The sequence below is a fragment of the Oncorhynchus kisutch genome, linkage group LG14 (assembly GCF_002021735.2).
Source record: "Oncorhynchus kisutch isolate 150728-3 linkage group LG14, Okis_V2, whole genome shotgun sequence".
NCBI lineage: Eukaryota > Metazoa > Chordata > Actinopteri > Salmoniformes > Salmonidae > Oncorhynchus > Oncorhynchus kisutch.
The window spans coordinates 22759362-22784171 of record NC_034187.2 but is presented as its reverse complement, the minus strand read 5'-3'; the positions used below and the strand labels follow the sequence as shown (position 1 = coordinate 22784171).

Here is a 24810-nt window from a genome sequence, read left to right as displayed (position 1 = left end):
AATGGTATATCCACAACAATACATTCACCCAATTTCAAATGGACCAACCCCATCCCAAATCCATACAGAAGCCATGTGTAGAAACAGACACTTTTATATGGTGACAAAGCGCTGGGTGGTCTACCCCTCCAGACCTTAGCAGTCCCCAGTGAAGGGGGTTGAAGGATTAGGAAATGTTAACATAGTTGGTGCCCTCCAGCCCATTTGCACTGTCCCACTGAAAGTCAACGGCTGGGAGTAACCACTTTGGCCTGACAGTATATACTCTTATCAGCTTTCCCTAGATGTTTGGGATTCCTCCTGTGACCGTATGGGAGAGCAGCGCTCTAGCTGACCTGCCTTGCCTCCCTCCCTGCATTTATGAGTCGACCTTTATAGAGCCTTCTAGAAACCCTTGCTGTTCTCATTACTTTGACTGTATTAGACACACACAGGCCATTTCTTGTTGAGATTGTGGTTAGTGGTTTGGCATGCCTGCTTTTTCAGGCCAACGGGGCTTGGTCAGTGTGTGGGCTGTTACTACAGGCTAGCCAACAGGAAGTGTCATGGTTTCACATTGGTTATTTATGTCTTAGGTCAATTATCAATGGCTTAAATCTGAATAGAACTCTATTTTTTTCATACACACACAACTCTTTATACATGAGCACTTCTCCTCCAGCCAAGGGAGCCCAATCTCTCCCTCCAAACGCACATCCACCGTTTTCCCCTAAATGGAACACAAACAAATCAGAGAGATGCTAGCTTTAACACTTTCATGTAACACCCTCCACTGCCCCTCTCATATGTTGCTGGTTGTGCTGTATAGTTTGCTCTGTGCACCTCTCAGGTTGTGGACCATGTGATCATGATCATATGAACCATGTGCATGATAAAGCGCATCAACAGCACCGGTCAGATTGGTGGTGCTACCAACCACAGGCTGCAAGTGTGTTGTGGAACAATGTTCACTTTTTTTTTTGGAGGCACTTGTGCTTTGCGCTACACTCACACGTTCAGTACCTTCTGTTGCAGGGGACTGTATTGTGACTGTTTTATCATATTCAGTGTTTTGCAGGTATGGTACTTGTGATATGTGTCTTTGTCTTGGTGGATGTCACTTACACAATTGGGATCAATTCCAATCTAAGAATTTAAAATAAAAATGTAATTGGAATTTCAATCACTCTCCAACTGAAATGGAATTGAGCCCAACATTCCTCAGTCTAACCCAGGGTACAAAACGTGTTTGGTTTGCAGGAAGCATCTACTCCAGTCCAGGCCTGTACAGTAAGACCATGACCCCCACTTATGACTCCAGAGACGGCAGCCCCCTGTCCCCCACCACCGCCTGGTTCGGAGATAGCCCCCTTTCTGAGGGCAATCCCAGCATCCTTGCTGTCAGCCAGCCAATATCCTCGCCCGATATCCTGGCTAAACTCTACAAGTCCCAGTCCCTCCTGGACAAGGCCAAGATCAACCAGGGGTGAGTCGCCCTAATAATAACCATCTAGCACCAGTCTTGTCTGCTGCAGTGCAACTGGCCCCTGTTTCACAACTTTATTAAAACTGAGGTCATTCTGTTTGTGGAACTTTCTTTCAGAAGTGTGACAGTCACTGTTCTGTCAAGTATGGTGTGTTTTATTTCTCGTGTGTGTGAAGGTGGCTGGACTCGTCCAGGTCTCTGATGGAGCAGGATGTCAAGGAGAACGAGGTGCTCCTCCTGCGGTTTAAATACCACAGCTTCTTTGACCTCAACCCCAAGGTACAGTACATGGACTTGTTTTTCCATCAGATGAGACTTTAGGGTTTCTCTAAACTTTTATTGCGTTTCTCTGAATTGTGTAACCGCTTACACACCACAAGCAAAATAGGCACACACCCACACACACACACTCCCCACCAGCCTACATCTGCAGCTGGCAGATTTTTGGGGGGCGTAGAGTGGAGAGGAAGTACCCCTCTGGGCCGTCCTGTTTTCTCAGCTGGAATGTCTCTGAGTGATGTGTGTGGGTCTATGCTATGTACTTGTGAAGAGGCAGGCTTAGTGCTATGTTTTCTCCCCCCTGCAGTACGATGCCATCCGGGTGAACCAGCTCTATGAGCAGGCCAAGTGGGCCATCCTGCTTGAGGAAATAGAGTGCACTGAGGAGGAGATGATGATGTTCGCCGCTCTGCAGGTGAGAGATGTGTGTGTGTGTGTGTGTGCGCCTATGTGCGTGCGCGTCATGTTAATTGGCCTGGTTGAGGACTGCTTACTAAGCCCTCCAGTAGTTATCTTCTCTATGGGCTCACTGCCCGTTGAACAGAACACGGCAGAACAACTAATGAATTGAATGGGCGTGTTGCCCAGGAGTTAGACTTGGATGTGGTGGGTGTCTGGTCTGCTTCAGTACTCAGAAACATGGTTCAGCAAATCCACCACTTTTCAACCTCGTTTTCATTATCTCCGGCACAATACCAGTCTACAGATGTGAAAAAGTTACATTTGAAGAAAAAAGAGGTGATTTTAAAACACTGATTCACAGTGATGTGGGGAGAGAAAATACCCTCCCCCTGGCTAGAAACTCTTTGCAGGTTTTGAAAATCTGTTTTTCTTACTTTTAATCCTACCATGTGATGTCACAGAGAAGCATTTTTTAGGACATTTCTTATCTTTTTAGCACATACAGAACAGGTCAAAAGTTAGGACACCTACTCATTCCAGGGTTTTTCATTATTTTCACAATTTTCTATGCTGTAGGATAATAGTGAAGACATCAAAACTATGAAATAACACACATGGAATCATGTAGTAACCAAAAAAGTGTTAACAAATCTAAATATACTTGAGTCTTTGATGTAGCAACCCTTTGCCTAGATGACAGTTCTTGGCATTCTCTCAACCAGCTTCATGAGGTAGTCACCTGGAATGCATTTCAATTAACAGGTGTGCCTTGTTAAATGTACATTTGTGGAATTAATTTCCTTAATGCGTTTCAGCCAGTCAGTTGTGTTGTGACAAGGTAGGGGTGGTATACAGAAGGTAAAAGACCAAGTCCATATTATGGCAATAACAGCGCAAATAAGCAAAGATACACGACAGTCCATCATTACTTTAAGACATGAAGAATATAAAATTATATTTTGATTTAACACTTTTTTTTTTTTTTTGATTACAACATGATTCCATGTGTGTTAGTTCATAGTTTTGATGTCTTCACTATTATTCTACAATGTAGAAAATAGTGAAAATAAATAAAAACTCTTGAATGAATAGGCATGTCCATCCTTTTGACTGGTATTGTATATAGACACTTGTTTGGTGCTGGCAATAATGAATAGGAGGTTGAAAAGTGGCACAATTGTCCTTTTAACTGTATGCAATATTGTATGCAATATTGTATGCTTGCATGGAACAACTGCAATGAAACCAAAATGATCCTGTCTTTGACGCCTGGGCCCTAGCCCCTTGCTATTTCCGACCCTCGTAAAGCCTGAGTGACAGGACCTGGGGGCGCCAGCGTGTCCTCACCCCAACGGGTAATTATAGAGTAACCACAGCTACTAGTGCTGAGCGATTTAGTCCTTTTTGAGGTCCGTTCGGTTTCGGGTTCAGTTATTAAAAAATAAACACGGTTTTCGGGTTTTGATACATTTTTATATGAAATGTGTGTTGAATGCTGTAACAACACAGAATGAAACAATTAATAAAAGTCCCATGATGGTAGTGACTGCCCATTACTGCTTATCGGCAGGGTAGCCTAGTGGTTAGTGTTGAACTAGTAACCGAAAGGTTGCAAGTTCAAATCCCCGAGCTGACAAGGTACTACAAATCTGTCGTTCTGCCCCTGAACAGGCAGTTAACCCACTGTTCCTAGGCCGTCATTGAAAATAAGAATTTGTTCTTAACTGACTTGCCTAGTTAAATAAAGGTTAAAAAAACTCTTATTGGCCATTTATTTACATTATTTTAATAAAATATCTGTGTATATTACATTAGTTTTATTATTTCATTCCAAGTCATCTCATCTCTATAGAGCTACTCTATGCTGTCTGATAAAAATCACTATTTTAGTAGTTATTCAATGTAAATAAGGCATACTTTTATGACTGCTGAACACTAGCTATCATTCACTTAGATCATGTATTTTCAGGTAGAGATACCTTGCGAGGCAACTGCTCTCTACCCTGCATTTATCTCTTTTCTCAACCTCTCTGTGTCTGCCCCACGCTATCCTAACATAGCAGGCGTAAAAGAAATGCACAGACTGGACAAGTAGGTGCACAGTGGATTATGGTTGTTGTCAGTGGCGATTTTAGCATGCAAATCTTGGTGGGGCAAAGCTGTCCCAACAGCAGTCCCAACACCTTACCACTGCTACACCTGGCTATCAGCGGAGCCTTGTCTGGCAGCAAAACAGTTCATTCAGCCTCATTTACTGCCTTAAAAAAAGCTGATATGGCTGACTTGCTTAACCCTTGTGTTGATCTTAAGGGTCAAAAATGACCCGACAGTATGTTTAACAGCAGAGAGAACCCCCTAAATGACATTTTTTTTCAACTTGAAATTTTATTACTTTTCCAAGAGTGACCCCAACATTAGAAAAAGTGAAACATCGCCTTTGTAAATAAATAATAAATATGGAGACTGATGAGATTGACCTGCATGCCTACATAGGGCTGCTAATTTTAGCGGGCGTGTTTAGGTCCCAGGGTGAGGCTACATGTAGTCTCTGGGATGCAGAGAGGGGAAGGGAGATTTTCGGTGCCAATGAAAGTCTTCCACACTTTCTCAAGAATGCTACAATTTGATAACCGTGAGTCAAGACTTAACAATTATGACAGGTGTTGTAATAAAAAGAGTGGTGTCCACTGATTTTAAATGCGGTCTTTATGCATTGTGAACAGGGAAAATCGAGATATTCCTAAAGTTTCATGAATAACAGGTTGTTTCTTCATGCAAAATAGATTTGTGGTTTAAAATTCAATTAAGCTGCTTTATTTTAGGGGTTTAGAGAAGTCGGATCATTTTTTTAATCCTTGGGACAAGGGGAGTATACAGAATGTTAAGAATACACAAGGGTTTTAAACAAATGTGGTTTCTACTGACAATTGATATGTACAAACTATGGCATAAGGGGACGACAAGCGGATAAGAGGTAATCCGTAATTCCGATGAAGACATTAATGAGGGATCTAGGACGGATGTAGTCAATAACTGTTTGTTCAGCACACTTGAAATGTACAGCGACAGAATTCAAAACATTGGTCTTTTTTAGTGTTCTCATTGTACACCAAGTCAGAACAGTCGGATAAAGAAAGGGGGCATAATAAGCAGATAATGAAAGCTCTTACAAGATTCGATGATTGATTGATTACATTTCTCAAAAACAGGTTATAGGCTACATGTGCACCACCAAGTCAAAATAGTAGGTGAAATTAAGAGGAGAAAATATACAAAATTATTAGGGTCAGGCACATGGGCTACTAACAGCTTACTAAATCATGATGACGTCAGTGATCTTCAGGTCGTAGATCTAGAAAGAGGCCCGAGTTCACGATTTTACAATTCAGAGTTGGATGAAAGTTCAAAACGCATTTTCCTGAGTTCCCAGTTGTCCTGAACTCAGCCACTGATTCCTTCACTCATTTGTTAAATTTGTGATTTCCAACTTGTTGTGTAATGTTGTCCAATGGCCGATGAGCACCGATGCGTTTCATCTATAATTTATCTTCATATGACAAAGATTTTTTTTTTTTCCAGTTTACTTGATTCATGATGACTGCTAGCTAAGATTTTGAAAGTGTGATGTTGACATGATTAGTCCAATCAAAGCTACTGTAGAGAATGTGATTTGACGTAATTTTATCTGTGGCCAATGACCTTGGCCGCCTTGGATGGGCACTTCTAATATAACTCTATGGCAGCACCCAATGGGCTTCCTTTAGACTTGGTGGTGACATAGTGTCCCCATGAGTGACAGAACACTGAGCCAATCACGGTGACGCACTCTGTATTTTCTGCTATCTTGCCCCACCACCACAGAAAGCACTGAGCTAGGCTGAAACGCCTGCGTTTTGGAGCTGCCTTACTCAAGAAAACAAAAAGAGTCCATGTTTGTATGCTGCTTTATTTAACTCAATTTTATATATATATATATATGCTAATGTTCAAAAGTTTGGTCACTTAGAAATGTCCTTGTTTTTGAAAGAAAAGCACTTTTTTTTTTTTGTCCATTTTTAAAATAACATTTATCAGAAATACAATGTAGACATTGCTAATGTTGTGAATGACTATTGTAGCCGGAAAAGGCACTTTAAAAAAAATATATATAAAGTTATGGAATATCTACAGAGGCCCGTTATCAGCAACCAGCACTCCTGTATTCCAATGGCATGTTAGCTAATCCAAGGTTATCATTTTCAAAGTGATCATTAGAAAACCCTTTTGCAATTATGTTAGCACAGCTGAAAATTGTTGTGCTGATTTTAAAGAAGCAATAAAACTAAATTTAGTCTAGTTGAGTATCTGGAGCATCAGCATTTGTGGGTTTGATTACAGGCGCAAAATGGCCAGAAACAAGTAACTTTCTTCTGAATCTCGTCAGTCTATTTTTGTTCTGAGAAATGAAGGCTATTCCATGCGAGAATATGCCAAGAAACTGAAGATCTCGTACAACGCTGTGTACTACTCCCTTCACAGAACAATGCAAACCGGCTCTAACCAGAATAGAAAGTGGGAGGCCCTGGTGCACAAATGAGAAAGAGGACAAGTACATTAGTGTCTAGTTTGAGAAACAGATGCCTCACGTCCTCAACTGGCAGCTTCGTTAAATAGTACCCGCAAAACACCAGTCTCAATGTCAACAGTGAAAAGGCGACTCCGGGATGCTGGCCTTTTTAGGCAGAGTTGCAAAGAAAAAGCCATATCTCAGGCTGGCCAATAAAATAAAAAAAGATTAAGATGGGCAAAAGAACAGACACTGGACAGAGGAACTCTGCCTAGAAGGCCAGCATCCCAGAATCGCCTCTTCACTGTTGACGTTGAGACGGTGTTTTGCAGTTACTAAAAAAATAAAGAGTTTGCTGGTCATTGTAGTTAGTTTAGCACAGAAAATGTGGTATTGGCCTGTTGGAAACTACAACTCCCTTCTACATCACACAGTTCGGGCTTGATCTGATTTATCTTTTAGAGAAAAAAAAACAATCAAATGGAATTCAAATAATTGATCCGACATCGGTGAATGAGTTGTTTTAAAAACCGAACAATAACATACATTTTTAGTGCTGAGTAAATAATAAGGCTACTGGACTCACCCCACAACTACCGGATGGAACACCCACTCCAACCGGACCTGTAGCCTCCTACACATTCCTCTATCCCCATTTACACTGAAAGCTGTTAACTACTATGCTACGTTTTCCAACAGGGGCCGAGACGTTTATTAATACACCATTGGTTGAGGGTTTAGTGTTTCGACCCCCCTGAGGAGATGCTGATCTGCAGTTTGTTTGGATTAACAGCTAGCCTGTCACTACCTGTCTGTTAGCACAGCTATCTCACTCTCTCTTGCTAAGTTAAAGGTATCTGTTGGAGTCATGGCTAAGGTTTCCCTGAAGTCAGGCAGGAAGAGAAGGGGTGGGTTTATTACATTAAGTGGTCTGTGTCCATGGAGCTGGCTGGCATTAGCAGACAATCACCTGGATATGTCAGCTTGTCTAAGTATAGCGACTAGCCAGCCATGTCCAGCTCAGTAAACAGGCCTGTATTTGGAGTCCTGCCCATAGGGTGGAGAATAATGGTCTGCAAATCAGCCTACTGCTCCCAATTCCAACTCTATACATACAACGCACACACCAGTAAATCACATCCCAGAAACACAGTGTAGTGTGGGTGTCGGAGGTAGATGTATGGGGAGATTCTCATTTGGGCAAAAGACTGTCCTCTCTCCTCCGTCACCCGAAAACCGATAAGTGGTTGAGTGTTGTGGCAATTTGTTAGTAGGTAAACAGGAGTGTCCTCTCCTCTCGATAGCCACCTTTCATTGAGGATACTTATGTTTATCCTAACTCATTTTTGGGGATTACTCTACACATTTATTTTGGGATCCACCCCCTGTAAACAATTTGTGTAATGACGTGCGAGTGGAGAATGACCGTCTCATTTCAAGCAAACTAATTTCCAACCACGTTCACTCTCCTCAATTAACTTTGACCTTTTTCAAAAGGAGGCAAGGGAGGAGAGAAGACGTAGGAGGTGAGCAAATCCAATTGAGAAATGGCCATGGTGACATAGAGGGAGAAGCCTTTGTCCTACATTCTGAAACCCTAGCTGGCTATGGGCGCTTCCGCCATAGCGTCCTGAAATATGCCTCTTTTCCTTTCCAGCCCCCTCTACCTCTCACCCCCACACCACCTCACTCAGTCCCTCCCTCTAGGCAGCTGTTCATTCATATATCGAAAGGGACTAGTGGGAGGTGGGGTGGCTTGAAAGTATAAATAGCGTTTGTCAACAAGTTGTATTGAGTGTTGGTGAGTCATAGGCTTAGTGCCACTGTGGGGTGGATCAGGCCGTTCTGAGACTGACTCTCGTTGGTCCACATGATAATGCATGAATGGCCAGGCAAGGTCAGGGACTCTCCCCAATATTACAAACAGGATTCTGAACAGACGAGATGGTATTTCCATTGTGAATCAGTGTAGAAATGTTGCACGCAATGTCCCAAGTCTGCACTACTCACATGTGCTTCTATTAAAGACACATTTACAGTCACTGCTGAGATTGCAGCATCTTGACCCTCCCACCCATTTTCTCTACTAAATCATACCCTTCCCTCCCAAAGCCACTCTGTCTCGACATGGTTGCTACACACTGTACACATACTTTGTTTTACAGTCATATTGTGGAGATCAGGTCATCTGATTCAGCACTCCATTGCTCTCCTTCTTGGTCAAATAGCCCTTACACAGCCTGGAGGTGTGTTGTGTCATTGTCCTGTTGAGAAACAAATGATAGTTCCCACTAAGCGCAAACCAGATGGGATGGTGTTTCGCTGCAGAATGCTGTGATAGTCATGCTGGTTAAGTGTACCTTGAATTCTAAATAAATCGGACCGTGTCACCAGCAAAGCACCCCCATACCATAACACCACCACCTCCATTCTTTATGGTGGGAAATACACATGCAAAGATGATCCGTTCACCCACACCGCATCTCTTAACCCCTTCTCTATTTGTCCCCCAGTACCACATCAACAAGCTGTCTATCATGTCGTCAGGAAACCACATGAACAACAGTGAGAAGGAGGTGGACGAGGTGGACGCTGCCCTGTCAGACCTGGAGATCACCCTGGAGGGAGGCAAGACCTCCAATACCCTGGTACTACACCTTACTGTCCTATACTAACCCTAACCCTGTCAGACCTGGCGATCACCCTGGAGGGAGGATAGGCCTACAACACCCTGGTACTACTTTAGTTCACTGAATGTTACTTTACTGCAATGCAAGAGGCTTGTTCAGAAGGCTAAATACTGTAGTTGGTATCACATGTGGCCATTGTTAAAGGTACCCCTCCCCAAATGACTGTAGTTTATACAGCTTATCTGAGGAAGTTAAAGCTTGATTACACAACTGTTCCTTCATATGCAATGCTGAAGTCATTGTTAGTTGTGCAGAATCCTGCCCTTCTCCTTTCATCAATAAACTTATTTGTTTTTCTCTTCCTCTCAGGGTGATATCACGTCCATTCCTGAACTGGCCGACTACGTCAAAGTCTTCAAGTAAGTTCAATAACTGCTTCTGCTGTAGAAGTTGTCTTTAATCGCAGCTGTAGAATAAGTGTATCATCTAAAATCCTAATCTTAACTAAGGTTGCAAAATTCCAGGAACTTACAATTAAATTCCCTGATTTTCCCAAATCCCGGTTGGAGGATTCCCGGAATCTGGAGGGAATAAGCAGGAAATCCGGAATCCTCCAACCAGGAGTTCTTCAAAACCAGGGAATTTATTGAAATAATTGTGCAACCCTAATCTAAACCATTAGGGAGTAATTCAAAACTGACCTTAGGGGGATCACGTGACCCTTGAACGAGATGGCCGCATGAACTAAGAGCTCCGCACAAATAGTTTCCAATTCCTAATCTTACCTCCACTTCAAGTTAACTCCTTTAGCTTTAGTCAAAAAGTCATGGCGGCTACAAAAGGCGACATTACAGGTGACATTTTTACCCGGACTCGCGCATTAGCCGCAGAAAAAGCCTCCAAGAAAAAGCTAGCGCCATTAGCCAGGAGCAAGAGAACCCATCCCCCCCGAGGCCCAACAAATGCCAACCTCGCACTCTGTCGAAGACATCCTTTTTGAGCTGAGATCCCAACGTACAGAGCTCAACATCAAATTAGATTGCAATTAAGTCTCAGCTCAGTGTGATGGGGGGCAAGGGGTGACAACCCTGAAATGCTTTGCCTGACATCAACAACAAGATAAGCATCAACGCCGGGCGCCTGGATAAGGCAGAGGGGCGGATGCTATCCATGGAAAACACACTGACCGACACCATGGAAACAATAGCATATGCTAAAAAGAAAATGGAGCATCTGGAAGAGAAAACAGAGGACCTAGAAAACGGGGCGAAGGAATAATTGTGTTCTATTAAATCTGGGTGAAAAAGAACAGGGAACATGCCACTGATCCATAAGACTAACTCCCGAGTGGCTCCACCTGTCCACTGACAGGCCCATAGAACTCGAGAGCTCACCGAGCACTGAGGCCCCCACCAGCAGCCAGACAACCACCGTGCCCAATCACTTACGTTTCCTGAGATTCACTGACAAGGAACGAGTGCTACAGGTGTCGCAAATCAACACCGTTAGTGGGAAATGCCATACTCACTTTACACCAGGACTTGTCAGCTGGAATATGCCAAAAGCACAGTGTTTGACGTGGTGAAGAAATACGCCATTGACCGAGGCATCTTTAGGGGATTCAAATACCCAAACAAGCTCAGGATTCTTCAAGGAGCCCTGCGACACTTCAAAACTCCAGAAGAGGCTAAATGTTTTTTTGAAGGACAATCCTGGTCACTGAGAAATGGACCAATGACTAAAAGCGATTACTGTCATTACTAATGGAGGTAAGACAACATATAGCCGCCATCCAAAGACCCACCCACCCCGCTAAATGTCATTATAGCCGTCTAATTTGTATTCATTTTATTTTAGCTGAGAGAGGGATAGACTCTATAGCCTAACCTAGGTCTAGTAATGTTTCAGCCTACTTTTATTTCCCCCTTTTTAATTATTATTTGTAGGTATTATTTTCACATTGGCCTCCACCATTTATAGGCTGTTGATTTACAATACATTTACAGACCTAACGGGAAGCTCAAATGTGTCAATTTTATGCCTATGGCCTTGTAATATCAACAGGATGTTTTAATAAAAACAAGCAACTTATCCTATAGATCCCTCTTAAGGATTTGCCCCAACATTTCTGTATTATTTGGTCCAAACGATTAGCCCTATGTCCTTCGGGGGAGGTATATGTAGGCTGGGCTATTGATTTTGTTTTCTCCCCCCTTTTTTTTTAATGTGGTCTGGACGTTGTCACTTACTCAATGTGGGGTGGAGAGGATGAGGCATTTCTTTGATGGGGAGGGGGAGAGTGCGTTGCTAACTATTCCTGCTTTTTATTTTTTTTATTTTTTTGGGGAACACAGAATTGAGACTGAGCGGGGGGGTAATAGATCCAATGGGATATGTCGAGTTGTTTGGGAACTCGGCTAGGGTGTTCAGAGATTGTTATTTTTATGTGATCGCAGTTGTAACTATTATCCACCTTTACCCAGAGATGACTTGCACTAGAGTTCCATTACTGTTCGATGATGTTGACTAGTACCTTACATCTATTGACATGGAACTGCCAGGGTCTAGGTCATGCAATAAATACTATGTGCTGTAAAAAAGGAAAAAGCAGACATTGCACTATTACAAAAGACACAGCTCTGTGATGCAGAACATGCCAAACGCCGCAGAGCTTGGGTGGGACAGGTGTATTTCTCATCTTTCAAATCAAACAGTAGAGGTACAGCCATACTTATCCAGAAGAATGTTCCATTCATAATTGACAAAAACATATCTGGAGTGGAGATTTATTTTGATAACAGGGTCACGGTAATTGGTTGTCCATACAATCTTAAACATATATGCCCCTAACACAGATACTCCTGCTTTCATGTCAAAAATGATAACCCTGTTCATTGAGCATTGTGTTTCCTTTGGAGTGCTGGCTGGACAACACTGGACAAACCCAACACTGGACAAAGCCTCAAGTCCCCTCCACAAATCCTAGATCTGCAAAGATGTTGAACTCTTACTAAAGAGATGGGACTGAAAGATATCTGGAGAGAGACTAGCTCATCTATGGACATGCATACATACTACTCTAATGTTCATTACACCTACTCCCGTATAGATTACATTTTTATCCCAAAGATTTTCATAAATTCAGCCATGTGTACAATCGGACCCATAGCACTTTCAGATCACGCCTTTGTCCACCTCCCCTTTGACCTCTGCAAAAACACTCCGAGGTCAAAGACCTAGAAATTCAACATCTCCATGTTATCAAACGAAGCGTTCCATACATTGGTAACTACATGGATAGACACACAAGACAACAGACTCTCCTGTTTCACCGGCCACAATGTGGGACACTGCCAAAGTCACACTAAGAGGTCATCTAAATGCATAGGCTTCCTCTAAGAAACAAGCAATGGAAGCACACAGGCTAGATCTTGAGAGGGAGCTGGAACGCTGTGAAAAAGTACATAAACAATCCCTAGACAGCACCTCCTGGAGTCAACTTAAAGCAGCCAAACTGAACTTGGACTATACTCAGGAGATATAAGTTCTTCTTTACTAAACATAAATACCATGAGTATAGCAATAGGCCTAGTAGATTGCTTGCTTACCAATTAAAAAAATATGTCCGAGCGTACAATCATGGCCATCCGAACAGCAGAGGACTAGGTCACATATGACCAAAAAAAGTGATTTAACTTTTCATGATTTTTACTGCAAACTATATATTTCTGCATCCGTATGTTTTATCTCAGAACTCCATTCCTTCCTAGAGGGAATCTCACTACCTAAACTATCAGAGACAGACCAAGAAGATCTCAACTCCCTCTTCACTACTGAGGTGGTCCTGGAGGAAATGACCCCCATGCTAATAAGCCCCCAGGCCCAGATGAGTTCTCCAAAGCGTTTTGGCCCCAGTTTAGCCCTATTTTCATGCCAATGCTGGATGATTTTTGCAAAAACGGAGCTCTCCCAGACTTTGTACACAGCCCTCATTACAGTGCTGCTCAAAAAAGACAAGGTCCCTCTATCCTGCTCGTCCTTCCGGCCCATAAGCTTGTTGGATTTCCACTACAAAATAATTACCAAATTGCTCGCCAAAAGACTAAACGCTCTTCTTCCCAAAATAATAAAAGCAGACCAAAAAACTGGATTTATTAGAGACAGGTACTCTTCTGATAACATTCACTGTCTTTTTGATATTATTGATCAAGTAAACACACAGAAGACCCCTGTCCTGCTGGCTTCACTGGATGCTGAGAAGGCTTTCACAGAATAGTGGCGCTTTCTGTTCTCAGTCTTAGAAAAGTTCAATATAAGCCCAAACGTTATTAAATGGATAAAGTCCCTATACTCTCATCCAAATGCCATGATGACTACTAATGGTCTGAACTCTGACAGATTCCTTTTGGGTGCTCGCTGGCCCCCCTGCTCTACTTGTTGGGGGCGGAGCCTCTGGCAAGGTAGATAAGGAGCAATCCAAGTATTGTGGGTGTTTTCTGCAGGCGGTTTCTGTCCAACTGTAACAGCTAGCTAGGTTTCTGTCCCACTGTAACAATTAGCTAGGTTTCCGTCCCACTGTAACAATTAGCTAGGTTTCCGTCCCACTGTAACAATTAGCTAGGTTTCCGTCCCACTGTAACAATTAGCTAGGTTTCCGTCCCACTGTAACAATTAGCTAGGTTTCCGTCCCACTGTAACAATTAGCTAGGTTTCCGTCCCACTGTAACAATTAGCTAGGTTTCCGTCCCACTGTAACAATTAGCTAGGTTTCCGTCCCACTGTAACAATTAGCTAGGTTTCCGTCCCACTGTAACAATTAGCTAGGTTTCCGTCCCACTGTAACAATTAGCTAGGTTAGGTGGAGTCGCAATTCAACGGCTCAGATAAGAGACGTATGTGGCAGGATCTACAGGAAATTACGGACTACAATAACAGCCACGTCGCGGACACCGTCACGCTTCCATACAAACTAAACACCTTTTCCCGCTTTGAGGATAATACAGTGCCACTGTCACAGCTCACTAACAAAGACTGCGCCCCCTCCTTCTCGTGAGTGAAACATTTAAACGTGTTCACCCTCGCAAGAATACTGGCCCAGACGGCAAGGCTAATGGCCCAGGCAGCATCCCTAGCCGCGTCCTCAGTGCATTCATAGACCAGCGGGCTGGTGTTTACGGACATACTCAATCTCTCCCTAGCCCAGTCTGTTGTCTCCACATGCTTCAAGATGGCTACCACTGTTCCTGTACCCAAGAAGGCAAAGATAACTGAACTAAATGACTACGGCCCCGTAGCACTGACTTGTCATCATGAAGTGCTTTGAGAGGCTAGTCAAGGATCATATCACAACCACCACCTTACCGGCCACACTAGATACACTTCAGTTTGCGTACCGCCCCAACAGGTCCACAGATGATGCAATCATCCTTCACTGCACACTGCCCTATCCCATCTGGACAAAATAATACCCATGTAAGACTGCTGTTAATTAACTACAGCTCAGCATTCAACACCATAGTGCTCATCAAGCTGGAGGGCCTGGTCTCAGCCCCGCCCTGTGCAACTTGGTCCTGGACTTTCTGACGGGCTGCCCCCAGGTGGTGAAGGTAGGAAACACCTCCACTTCACTGTTTCACAACACAGGGGCCCCACAAGGGTGTGTGCTCAGCCCTCTCCTGTACTCCCTGTTCACCCATGACTGTGTGGACATGAACGCCTCTAACTCAATCTTGAAGTTTGCAGACGACACAATAGTAGTGGGCTTGATCACCAAGGACGACGAGACAGCCTACAGGGAGGAGGTGAGGGCCCTCGGAGTGTGGTGTCAGGAAAAAAACCACTCACTCAACATCAACAAAACAAAGGAGATGATTGTTTACTTCAGGAAACAGCAGAGGGAGCACCCCCATATCCACAACGAAGGGACAGTGGTGGAGAAGGTGGAACGTTTTAAGTTCCTGGGCGTACACGTCACAGACGAACTGAAATGGTCCACCCACACACAGTGTGGTGAAGGCGCATCAGCTAAATACATTTTGCTTGTCACCCAAAACCCCCACAAACTTTTACAGATGCACAATCAAGAGCATCCTGTCGGGCTGTATCACAGCCTGGTACGGCAACTGCACCGCCCTCAACTGCAAGGCTCTCCAGTGGGTGGTGCGGTCTGCACAACGCATCACCGGGGGCAAACTACCTGCCCTCCATGACACCTACAGCACCCGATGTCAAAGGAAGGCCAAAAATATCATCAAGAACGACAACCACTCGATCCACTGCCTGTTCACCCCGCTATCATCCAGAAGGCGAGGTCAGTACAGGTGCATCAATGCTGGGACCGAGAGACTGAAAAACAGCTTCTATCTCAAGGACATCATACTGCTAAACCGCAATCCCTAACTCAAGAGAGGCTGCTGCCTACATTGAGACCAAATCAGTGGACACCTTAATAAATGGATCACTAGTCACTTTAAATAATGCCACTTTAATAATGTTTACATATTATTATGCTTACATTAGTCATCACATGTATATACTGTATTTTATACCATCTATTGCACGTTGCCTATGCCGCTTGGCCATCGCTCATCCATATACTTATATTTACATTCTCATTCACCCCTTTTTAGATTTGTGTGTATTAGGTAGTTGTTGGGGAACTGTTAGATTACTTGTTAGATATTCTGCACTGTCGGAACTAGAAGCACAAGCATTTCGCTTCACTCGCATTAACATCTGCTAACCATGTGTATGTGACCAATAAAATTTGATTTGATAAACACCGATGATGAGCTAGGTTTCCATCCAACTGGTGACAGATTCTCATGCGAATATTCCAAAGTCTGCATGAAAACATTTTCCCAGCAGATATGTGCTTCCAACAAATTGACCCTTTGCGGATTAGTCTGTACTTGATGACATGGTGCACATAAAAACACCTTTTGCGCTTCTATTCCCATGTACCTCGCTCTCTGCCTCTCGCTCTCTGCCTCCTCTCTCTGCCTCTCTCTGGCTATCGCTCTGCCTCTCGCTCGCTGCCTTTCTCACTCTCTCTCGCTGCCTCTCTTGCTCGCTCTCCTATGTATTTTCCAGGCCAAAAAAGCTGACACTGAAAGGCTACAAGCAGTACTGGTGCACATTCAAGGACATCACAATTTCCTGCTACAAGAGCAAAGAGGAGGCTCATGGGACACCCTCCCTCCAAATGAATCTAAGAGGTACCAGGACCCCCCCCCCACACACACACCGAAGGCAACAGTTCCTTTATGACCTAAGTGTGTGATCCCCAGTGGTGTGTGATAGATGGTTTTGACCCCCTCCTGTCCCCTTCCTCTGAACCTTTCCTTGTCTTTGTAGGTTGTGAGGTAACACCAGATGTGAACATTTCCAGTCAGAAATTCAACATAAAGTTGCTAATCCCAGTGGCTGACGGCATGAACGAGATCTGGCTGCGGTGTGACGCTGTGAGTGTGGCTCTCAGTCCTCCATGCAGCCAGTGGAAGCCTATCTGTCACAATGTCAAGAATGCAATACATTTACTCATGGTGTTACATTTAAAGCGACTTAGAAACATATTAAGACTGATCAGATTTGTGTCAATAGTTGGAGTGTAGGTGAAAATATTATATCTATATCTATTATATATATCGGAAAGTGCTCTAGGACCTAATGAAAAACCTTGTACGTCATTGGCCTCAGCATAACCACCACCTCCCTCCTTCCCATGCAGGAGAAGCCATATGCCCACTGGATGGCAGCGTGCCGCCTGGCCTCTAAGGGGAAGACCATGGCAGACAGCTCCTATAGCCTGGAGGTCCAGAACATTCTATCCTTCCTCAAGATGCAGCACATGAACCCTGACCCGCAGTTCATCGCCGAGCCAGCTGTCACCAACGACATCAACTCTGAGTGCCTGGTGTCGCCGCGCTACCTGAAGAAGTACAAGAACAAGCAGGTAACTAGCCAGGGGCTGTGTGGAGAGGAGACCCCATCAGTGTAGACAATAGATGATTGGCCCATCACTCCCTGGATTCAAATATGCATGCATACAGATGCATATTGCTACACAGCTTTTGTCAGTTCACTTGCAATGGCAATAAAAAGCAACCCTTAATCATGTTCAGATGAGTTGACGTTAGTCAGGTGAAGGTTTAAGGATAGTCTAGGATGGAGAGAGACGAAGGGGGAAGAGAATAGGCAGAGCAGTGTTCAGGGTGGAGGTTGTATTCCCAGCTGGCCTGGGGTGCCTCCTGGCATCTGGGTTGTCCTGCACAGGAATGCAACCGCCCTCTATTCCTCCCTCTCCAAGGGGAACCCAGGACAACAGTCTAAAGGAGAGGATTACCACAAGTCACGCTCAAAGGCTATCTTCTTACTCTAATCAGCTTCCTTCCCTAGTCTCCCTTCTGTCATTTACCTCTGAAAGGAAGCTAGTTGACTGGATAGAGGTCCACCATGTTAATTTCACCCATCCATATCCTGCCAGATCTGTGCTCAAGTAACAGTATTGCTTCTGTCCCTCTCTTTGCCCCATCCCGGGCTTGAACCAGGGACCCTCTGCACACATCAATGGTCACCCACGAAGCATCATTACCAATCACTCCACAAAAGCCACGGGCCTTGCAGAGCAAGGGAAGCAACTACTTAAAGGTCTGAGCGAGTGACGTCACCGATTTTTAAACACTACTAGCGCGCACCGCTAACTAGCTAGCCATTTCACCAGTTACACACAAGGAAAGGAGAAGAAGAAATTAATATATTACTAAAGGTTGAGTCACAGCCAGAGAAAGAGACTCAACCTAAAGGAGTTGTCTTACTGAGAAATCCGAAATAAACCACCAAAAGCCAACCAATGACGAAAAGTCACATTTCCGCATTAGTCCCTCATAGGCAGAGATTAACTTAAGTTTTTAAGTAACAGTAAAATTGTGCTCTTTATTTAGCAAATTCCAACGTAAATAACAGGCTGATGCGTATACCGGTAACAATGAGAAGGGGAGTGGTCTTCCCACGCTTACTCACTCAATGTGGTTCTGATTTAAGCTGTATAGGAAAAGTTGGAGGTTCTTTTTGTGTGTTGGTTAAGTGATGTCTCGGTACTAGTCTGGGTTTGGACTGTAACCATAGCTTCAGCCTTACGTGAATCTGGTCGTCTAGAAGAAGAGCATAGGGAAAGACCACTCATAGTGTGAGTGAGAAGGGAGGAGAGAGCTAATCAAACAGGAAATGTCTATCCAGGGTCGACATCCTAAAAACGTCATTACCGTGTCTGCTGGATCACACTGGAATGGTGTTTTTGTCCCAAAGAAGGAGACAGACTGGTTTATTCTGCATTGCTGCCCACAAACAGAATAGGTGTGTGTGTAGTATGCATGTGTGAGAAAAAATGGGCCTCTCCTCACATCTCATAGTAGCACCCCTCCTAAGTTCTCTCCCCAGGCCTGTGGGTCTGTCTGTATGGGACTGTGGTTCTGGCCCAGCTCCAGTCTCAATTTGGGGCTCTGAGCTCCAGCCAGGCAGGCAGGGGATGTCCCTAAGGCACCACATGAAACACCCACTCACTTCCCCGCCTGGACAGGGCCGCTGGCGGTGTGTTCAGAGAAGGTGTGTGTGTCCTTCATGCGACTGTGTATGTACTGTAGTTGTGTATGTGAGAGAGTGCGTGTATTGTATGCTTGTGGACATACAGTATGTTTGGGAGTTTGTTTGTTTGGGAGCATCAGGAAATGAGTCCTGTCTGGGAATGCAGAGTGGGAAACCAGGCTGGGAAAAGCCACTCTTTCAGCTACTCAGTCGCAGGTCAATGTTTTTCGTCATGAATCTTGTTCTGGTGAGAACTTTGCAGTGGTCACTAGCTGGCACAGCCATAAAGTCATAACATCTGATTTTTAACCTAACCTTAACCATACTGCTAACCCTAATGTCTAACCCTAACCTGAAATTAAGACCAAAAAGCACATTTTTGTCATCAATTCTTACAAAATAGCAAACGTTTTCATTGCAGCTGGCCTAAGGTATATTGCCCACTTCTGCGTTCATGACGACTCATGAAGATAAAGGTCAACCTGCCACTGTGTCAGTCAGCTGTGCTGTGGGAGATGCTTGCAGGGTGCTGCCTCTGCTCTTTCCTTTTTTTCTCTCCATACTTTACTTCCTCTCCTCCGACTCCCCCGATGTGACTTCCACGCTGCAATTCCCAGCAGATATGCAAAGGAATTTATAGATCAAAGGGAGTTAGGCTAGATGGATTCCTAACTTCCTAGCTAAACATAGTTTTACATAAGAGAAAGCAAACTGGGCAGGCACAATAACAAACAACAGGATATTGCTAGATAACCTAATGCAGAGGGCTGTAGTGGTGTTGAGCTGTGTGATGCCTTGGTATGTGTTCCCACCGTGTGGACATGAAAGGAATTGCAAACACAAGATGAATGGCCTGCCCTACAGTACAGTAGCTACTTAAGTCTAAAATAAAACCATATTTACTGTCATAATAGCTCCAATGAAATGTTTCAAACTTGTAAATCAGTTTGTAATCATTTGTGTCCTAAACCCTCTGCTTGCCCTGACAGATACCGACTGCTGCTGGTTTCTCTCCCTATGGAGACTGCTGCTCGTTTCTCTGCCCATGGAGACTGCTGCTGGTTTTCTCTCCCCATGGAGACTGCTGCTGGTTTTCTCTCCCCATGGGGACTGCTGCTGGTTTTCTCTCCCCATGGGGACTGCTGCTGGTTTTCTCTCCCCATGGGGACTGCTGCTGATTTTCTCTCCCCATGGAGACTGCTGCTGGTTTTCTCTCCCCATGGGGACGGCTGCTGGTTTTCTCTCCCCATGGGGACGGCTGCTGGTTTTCTCTCCCCATGGGGACTGCTGCATGATCCTGCAGAGATCAAAATGTTCCTGTTAATTTAGCCTGTTCTGATTATGCTACGTTGTTTTGAAGCTGTTTTCTTTGCTGATTGGCCTTGTTCTCATTTGCTTGTTTTTCTTTGTTCTTTCCTTCTGTTTTCTCTTCCCTCTTTTTGTGTTGTCCTCCCATCCCTCCGTCTGCCTCCTTCCCTCTTCAGCCAGGCTATATCAGGGACCTGGTAAGTGGAGATGGGTTTGTCTTCGGGTCGTGTTTGATTTACCAGTAGATCTGTAACATAGTCTCAATAGTTAGTTTCACCTTTTAATATTTAGAAAAATATACGGCACGGTCAAGGGTGATTGCTAGAGTGTGTTTTGTCCGATCCTCATTCCCTCTAATTTCTCCAACTACTAACACACTCTAAATGTGAAGCTAATATAGTGAAGTGGTCTGTCCTGAAGACTCAGGTCAGCATCTCTCTGCTCATCCCACTGACTCATACACCGGGTGGGGAGGAACTTCATGGGCCCTTAGACTGGCCTCTGTGGAGGGTCACATATTTCAAATGTTTGTTGATACTTTTGGTTACCTTGTGTGCCTTCCTATATTTATGGGGAGGTGATGGGTGTCTTTGGGTTTGGGGGTTTATAGGGAGGTTATAGGACAGGGCCATGTGTGCACCGTAGACCTGTGTCTGTGCAGGTGTGTGTGTCTGGGGCTTGGTTACAGAGTGGTGGTCTGTGACGTGTGTGTGTGTTCAACAATCTTTTGTTGTGTGTTCACCAGATTTCGGCCCGGATCCTAGAGGCCCACCAGAACGTGGCCCAGATGAGTCTGATCGAGGCCAAGATGCGCTTCATCCAGGCATGGCAGTCCCTGCCTGAGTTTGGCATCACTCACTTCCTGGCCAAGTGAGTCCCCCTCTCTTCTCCAGAGTCTCTTCATACACTCCTTTATTGATATAACAGATCTCTTCCCCCAGGTCTCTCTGTCTGCCCACCTGCCTCTGTGGTTGGGATTGTTCTATTACAGCATACAGAGATTTTGTCAGATTTCAAAGATGCATGGTTGAAAATCAATAAGCTTATTACTTCCAATAAGCACATCCCAAGCAGTGAGCTCACTTGGAATTCTGTAATTGACAGATTCCAGGGTGGGAAGAGGGACGAGCTGATTGGCATCACCTATAACCGTCTCATCCGGATGGATGCCAGCACCGGAGACGCCATCAAGACCTGGAGGTTTGCCAACATGAAGCAGTGGAATGTCAACTGGGAGATCAAGATGGTATGGATTTCAGCTTATAGACCAGAAAAATAAAGACGAGCCATTTTAATACTCTGAACAGATACCACCAATTTGTTTTAACTTCATCTTAGCTTGGCATTTCACATGGTTAGTACATTTTAAAAGGAGAATCTCTGTTCTCTGTTGTAGATTCCTATAGTTTTGACTGTGTGATCATTCTGTGGCCCTAGGTGACGGTGGAGTTTGCAGACGAGCCTAGCCTGGCTTTCATATGTGCGGAGGTGGACTGTAAGGTGGTACATGAGTTCATCGGAGGCTATATCTTCCTGTCCACGCGCGCCAAAGACCAGAACGAGTCTCTGGACGAGGAGATGTTCTACAAGCTGACCAGCGGCTGGGTCTGAGTCTGACTACCTGACCCCCTGGGTCAGAGTTTAGGGTAAAGAGGGGAGGGTGGTGGCTACATCAAATGGGTTTATTTTATTTGTTATAAAGTTTTGGTGGTTTTAAATGGAACCATGCTTTAGAGCCCCATGCAGCCACCCATTATTGCCATTGTTGTTAAGAAGCTGATGCCCTTTATTTTTGTTGCATTAACACTAATCTGCGCAACGCTGCAGCCCAGACTAACTCCAAACCCTGCCTGTGGCTCCCCCATCGCCCACATTATTTGACAGGAAGTTGGGAGTCGTCCCCCTCCCATGACCCCTCTCCACTCACCCATCCCGCTCCAATGCACTGGGGACAGCAGCCTCTTCCTCAAGCAGCTATCAAAAAGCTAGGTCCATGAGAACCTATCACATGTCATCAGGAGACCATTCCAAAGACTCTTTCTTAATCCCCCTTCTACTCTGACTCCCCTGAAGGAACTGATCAAATTGACCCTTCAACCTCATCATAATCTGACCAGCCCACAAAACCATGTATCAGTTCGTATGAAGAATCACATTATTTATTTATCCCTGTTTTGATTTATTGTTGTCATTTTGGTGAGGTGTGGTACTGTTCGGAGTCTTTGAAGTGGTGTGTTGTGGTTTGTGTACTGCCTGACATCCTGTGTTATGATACTGTCTAATTTATGCTGCAGAGTGCCACCTCACTCTCACGTATTGTACATCCACATATTCACTCAGTTTGGTGTGACTATAGGCAGTAGTAATCCGCAGAGTAAGAGTATCAGCAAAACAGTGACAAGCTTTTACTTTCTCAGCAGAGACAGGAAGTGATATGAGGTCATTTCCTTCCGCCGTTAAGGAAAGGCTAAGGAACGCAGAGCTCATGGAGAGAATTGGGCACCGTGTCCTCTCCACTCGATGAAGGATTCTCACTTTGATCTAACTAGTCCATATGAAGTCACACTTCTGCAGTAAGCACTTCTCCAGTATATGTATGATCCCTGGTCACACTTGATTTGGATAGTCTGGATTTTCCATCTGTGGATGCTCTACAGATAGCATGGCCATCTGTTGATAAGCAACTGCTTGCTGAGGTAACAGTTAGGGTAATGGTTAAGTGTAGAATAAGGGTTAGGGTTAGGGGAGTCTGTAGCACATCCCTTAATGAATAAGCTGTAGTTCAATTCATTGTTCTTTTTGTTTGATCATACCTCCAGTGAGTGTCTCCTATCCTCTGTGTGAAACACTACAACAGCTAACAAGTGTGTTTGGAGAGTTTAAACAGCCTTGGTATACACCTACTGTAGCGCTTCTCTGTCTGCATTAGTTAACATGTCAGCACAACAGGAGCTCAAGCAGGGTGAATGTCCTGTAGTTTTTTATCTGTAAACCGCTGAATAACCATGACTAGTTCTCATAGCTACTCAAGGTTGAAGGGGTCACTCAAGGATACTCTGTTTGAGATGGAATTTTAATGGGCAAGTTCTGAGGCAATTACTGAAAATGTAAATAAGAACGTTGTCATGGAACATGTGGTGCCCAAATGATTTGGCTCAGATACATACTGCCAGCCATATAGGGTTGTCCAGCGTCCACAGCATGAAGGAAAGACCTCCGCTCTGCCTTGAGACTCAGACCCTTGCAAATGCATTGTGCGTGTGTAGTACAGCAGGAGGGATACTACCATTAATAACAGCATTCCCAAGTGCAGCCTCTTTTAAATGCCATTCTTTATCTTACACCATATAGTGTTATTATTCAGCACCATCATTATTACGCACCAGCAACAGGTCACCAAGTTTGAAGAATTAATTATGCAAAGTCTTTTTTCTTTGCCCTCTGTATGAACGAACATTAAATGAAGTATTAGTTTTTTGTAACTGATGTAAAAGGTTTTCTACAATTGTACAGTTCTTTTGTTGCTGCTTTTTCTTGTTGTTTTTTTGGGAAGTGTGTTTTTGTTTGCAGAAAAGAGAGGGAAAGCCATCTGTCAACATTATGTAGTATGAAAATGTGTGCCTGCCAATGTTACGGTCTTGAGTTTTTAACATTAAGATATATATAGATATATATATTCTCAAACTCCAGGTTGTTTGGGATTTAATTCAGATTTTTCTCACACTAGATATTATTACCCAAACATTAAAAGGGCTTTTCAATGTACTTTTTTATTGTTGCCTCTCCTATAAGCTGAATTACATTGCTATTCTATTTTCTTGCATTTTTTGGGGGCACTGATCTTACTCTCTAGCTCTGTAAACTACCACCAATGACACATCCCTAGGTTGCCAAACCCTTACTCTGCTGTTCAGTGCCTTTTCCAAAATGTATCACTTCATTTTCAGATCTGATAACTTGTAGCTTTTAATTGAGTAATGTTTTTGGTATGAAGGAGACACTTTTTGTTAAAGTAGACCTTTGAGTTTGAGACAAACGGCCGTAAGTGAACTGAAGTAAAAGAAGCGAACTTAGCCTAGTTTTTTCCTCCTATAACAGTTGTTTGTTTGCCTCCAATGTCCAGAGCAGCAGTGCATGGCCGGCTGTTTTCAGACTGTAAAAAAAATGCATTTATTTAAAAAAAAATAAACGTTTTTATTTAAGGAAGTTTCAGTTATAATATTGTACTCCAATTGAGGACATGTTATGTGTTCGTAGACCATTGTTATACAGAATAATATGGACACTGATTTTAAATTGAAATGCTGTTATGCTGCTGACAGTAAGTAGCAGCCCTCTCCTTACTAGTTATTCAAACATTGAGTCAGTGATCACAGAAAACATCCAGAATACTTGCTATAAAGCTACAGTATTGAATTTTCCTTTTCTGTAACAATTGAAATGGGGTGAAGGTTGCCTGTCTCCACCAGAGGACAGTATGTAACCATCCCCTATTCCACCCTCTGCTGCAGTCACATCCAGGACTGGATCCAAACTACTCTAAAGGTCACTCACTGTTCTTAAAGCAGCTTCCATCGTTACTTGGCATCCATCAGAAA

At 43.9% G+C, this 24810-nt stretch overlaps 1 protein-coding gene across 9 annotated transcripts in view; it reads left to right on the top strand.

The window, feature by feature from the left end:
- LOC109904174 (fermitin family homolog 2) overlaps positions 1-24414 on the top strand; it is a 72754-nt gene extending 48340 nt beyond the window's left edge. For 4 of the 9 annotated variants that reach the window (XM_020501368.2, XM_020501372.2, XM_020501369.2 and 1 more), the window contains 12 exons: positions 1240-1465; positions 1642-1744; positions 2052-2159; positions 9206-9340; positions 9692-9741; positions 16415-16539; positions 16679-16785; positions 17052-17276; positions 20389-20409; positions 20958-21082; positions 21317-21458; positions 21650-24414. In XM_020501368.2, the coding sequence (XP_020356957.1) occupies positions 1240-1465; positions 1642-1744; positions 2052-2159; positions 9206-9340; positions 9692-9741; positions 16415-16539; positions 16679-16785; positions 17052-17276; positions 20389-20409; positions 20958-21082; positions 21317-21458; positions 21650-21823 (1541 nt within the window). In that variant the 3' untranslated portion in view covers positions 21824-24414. Of the gene's footprint in view, positions 1-1239; positions 1466-1641; positions 1745-2051; positions 2160-9205; positions 9341-9691; positions 9742-16414; positions 16540-16678; positions 16786-17051; positions 17277-19893; positions 20410-20957; positions 21083-21316; positions 21459-21649 lie in introns of all 9 variants that reach the window. The other 5 variants (XM_020501373.2, XM_031788025.1, XM_031788027.1 and 2 more) reach the window with 2 other exon arrangements.
- The last annotated feature ends 396 nt before the right edge of the window (positions 24415-24810 follow it).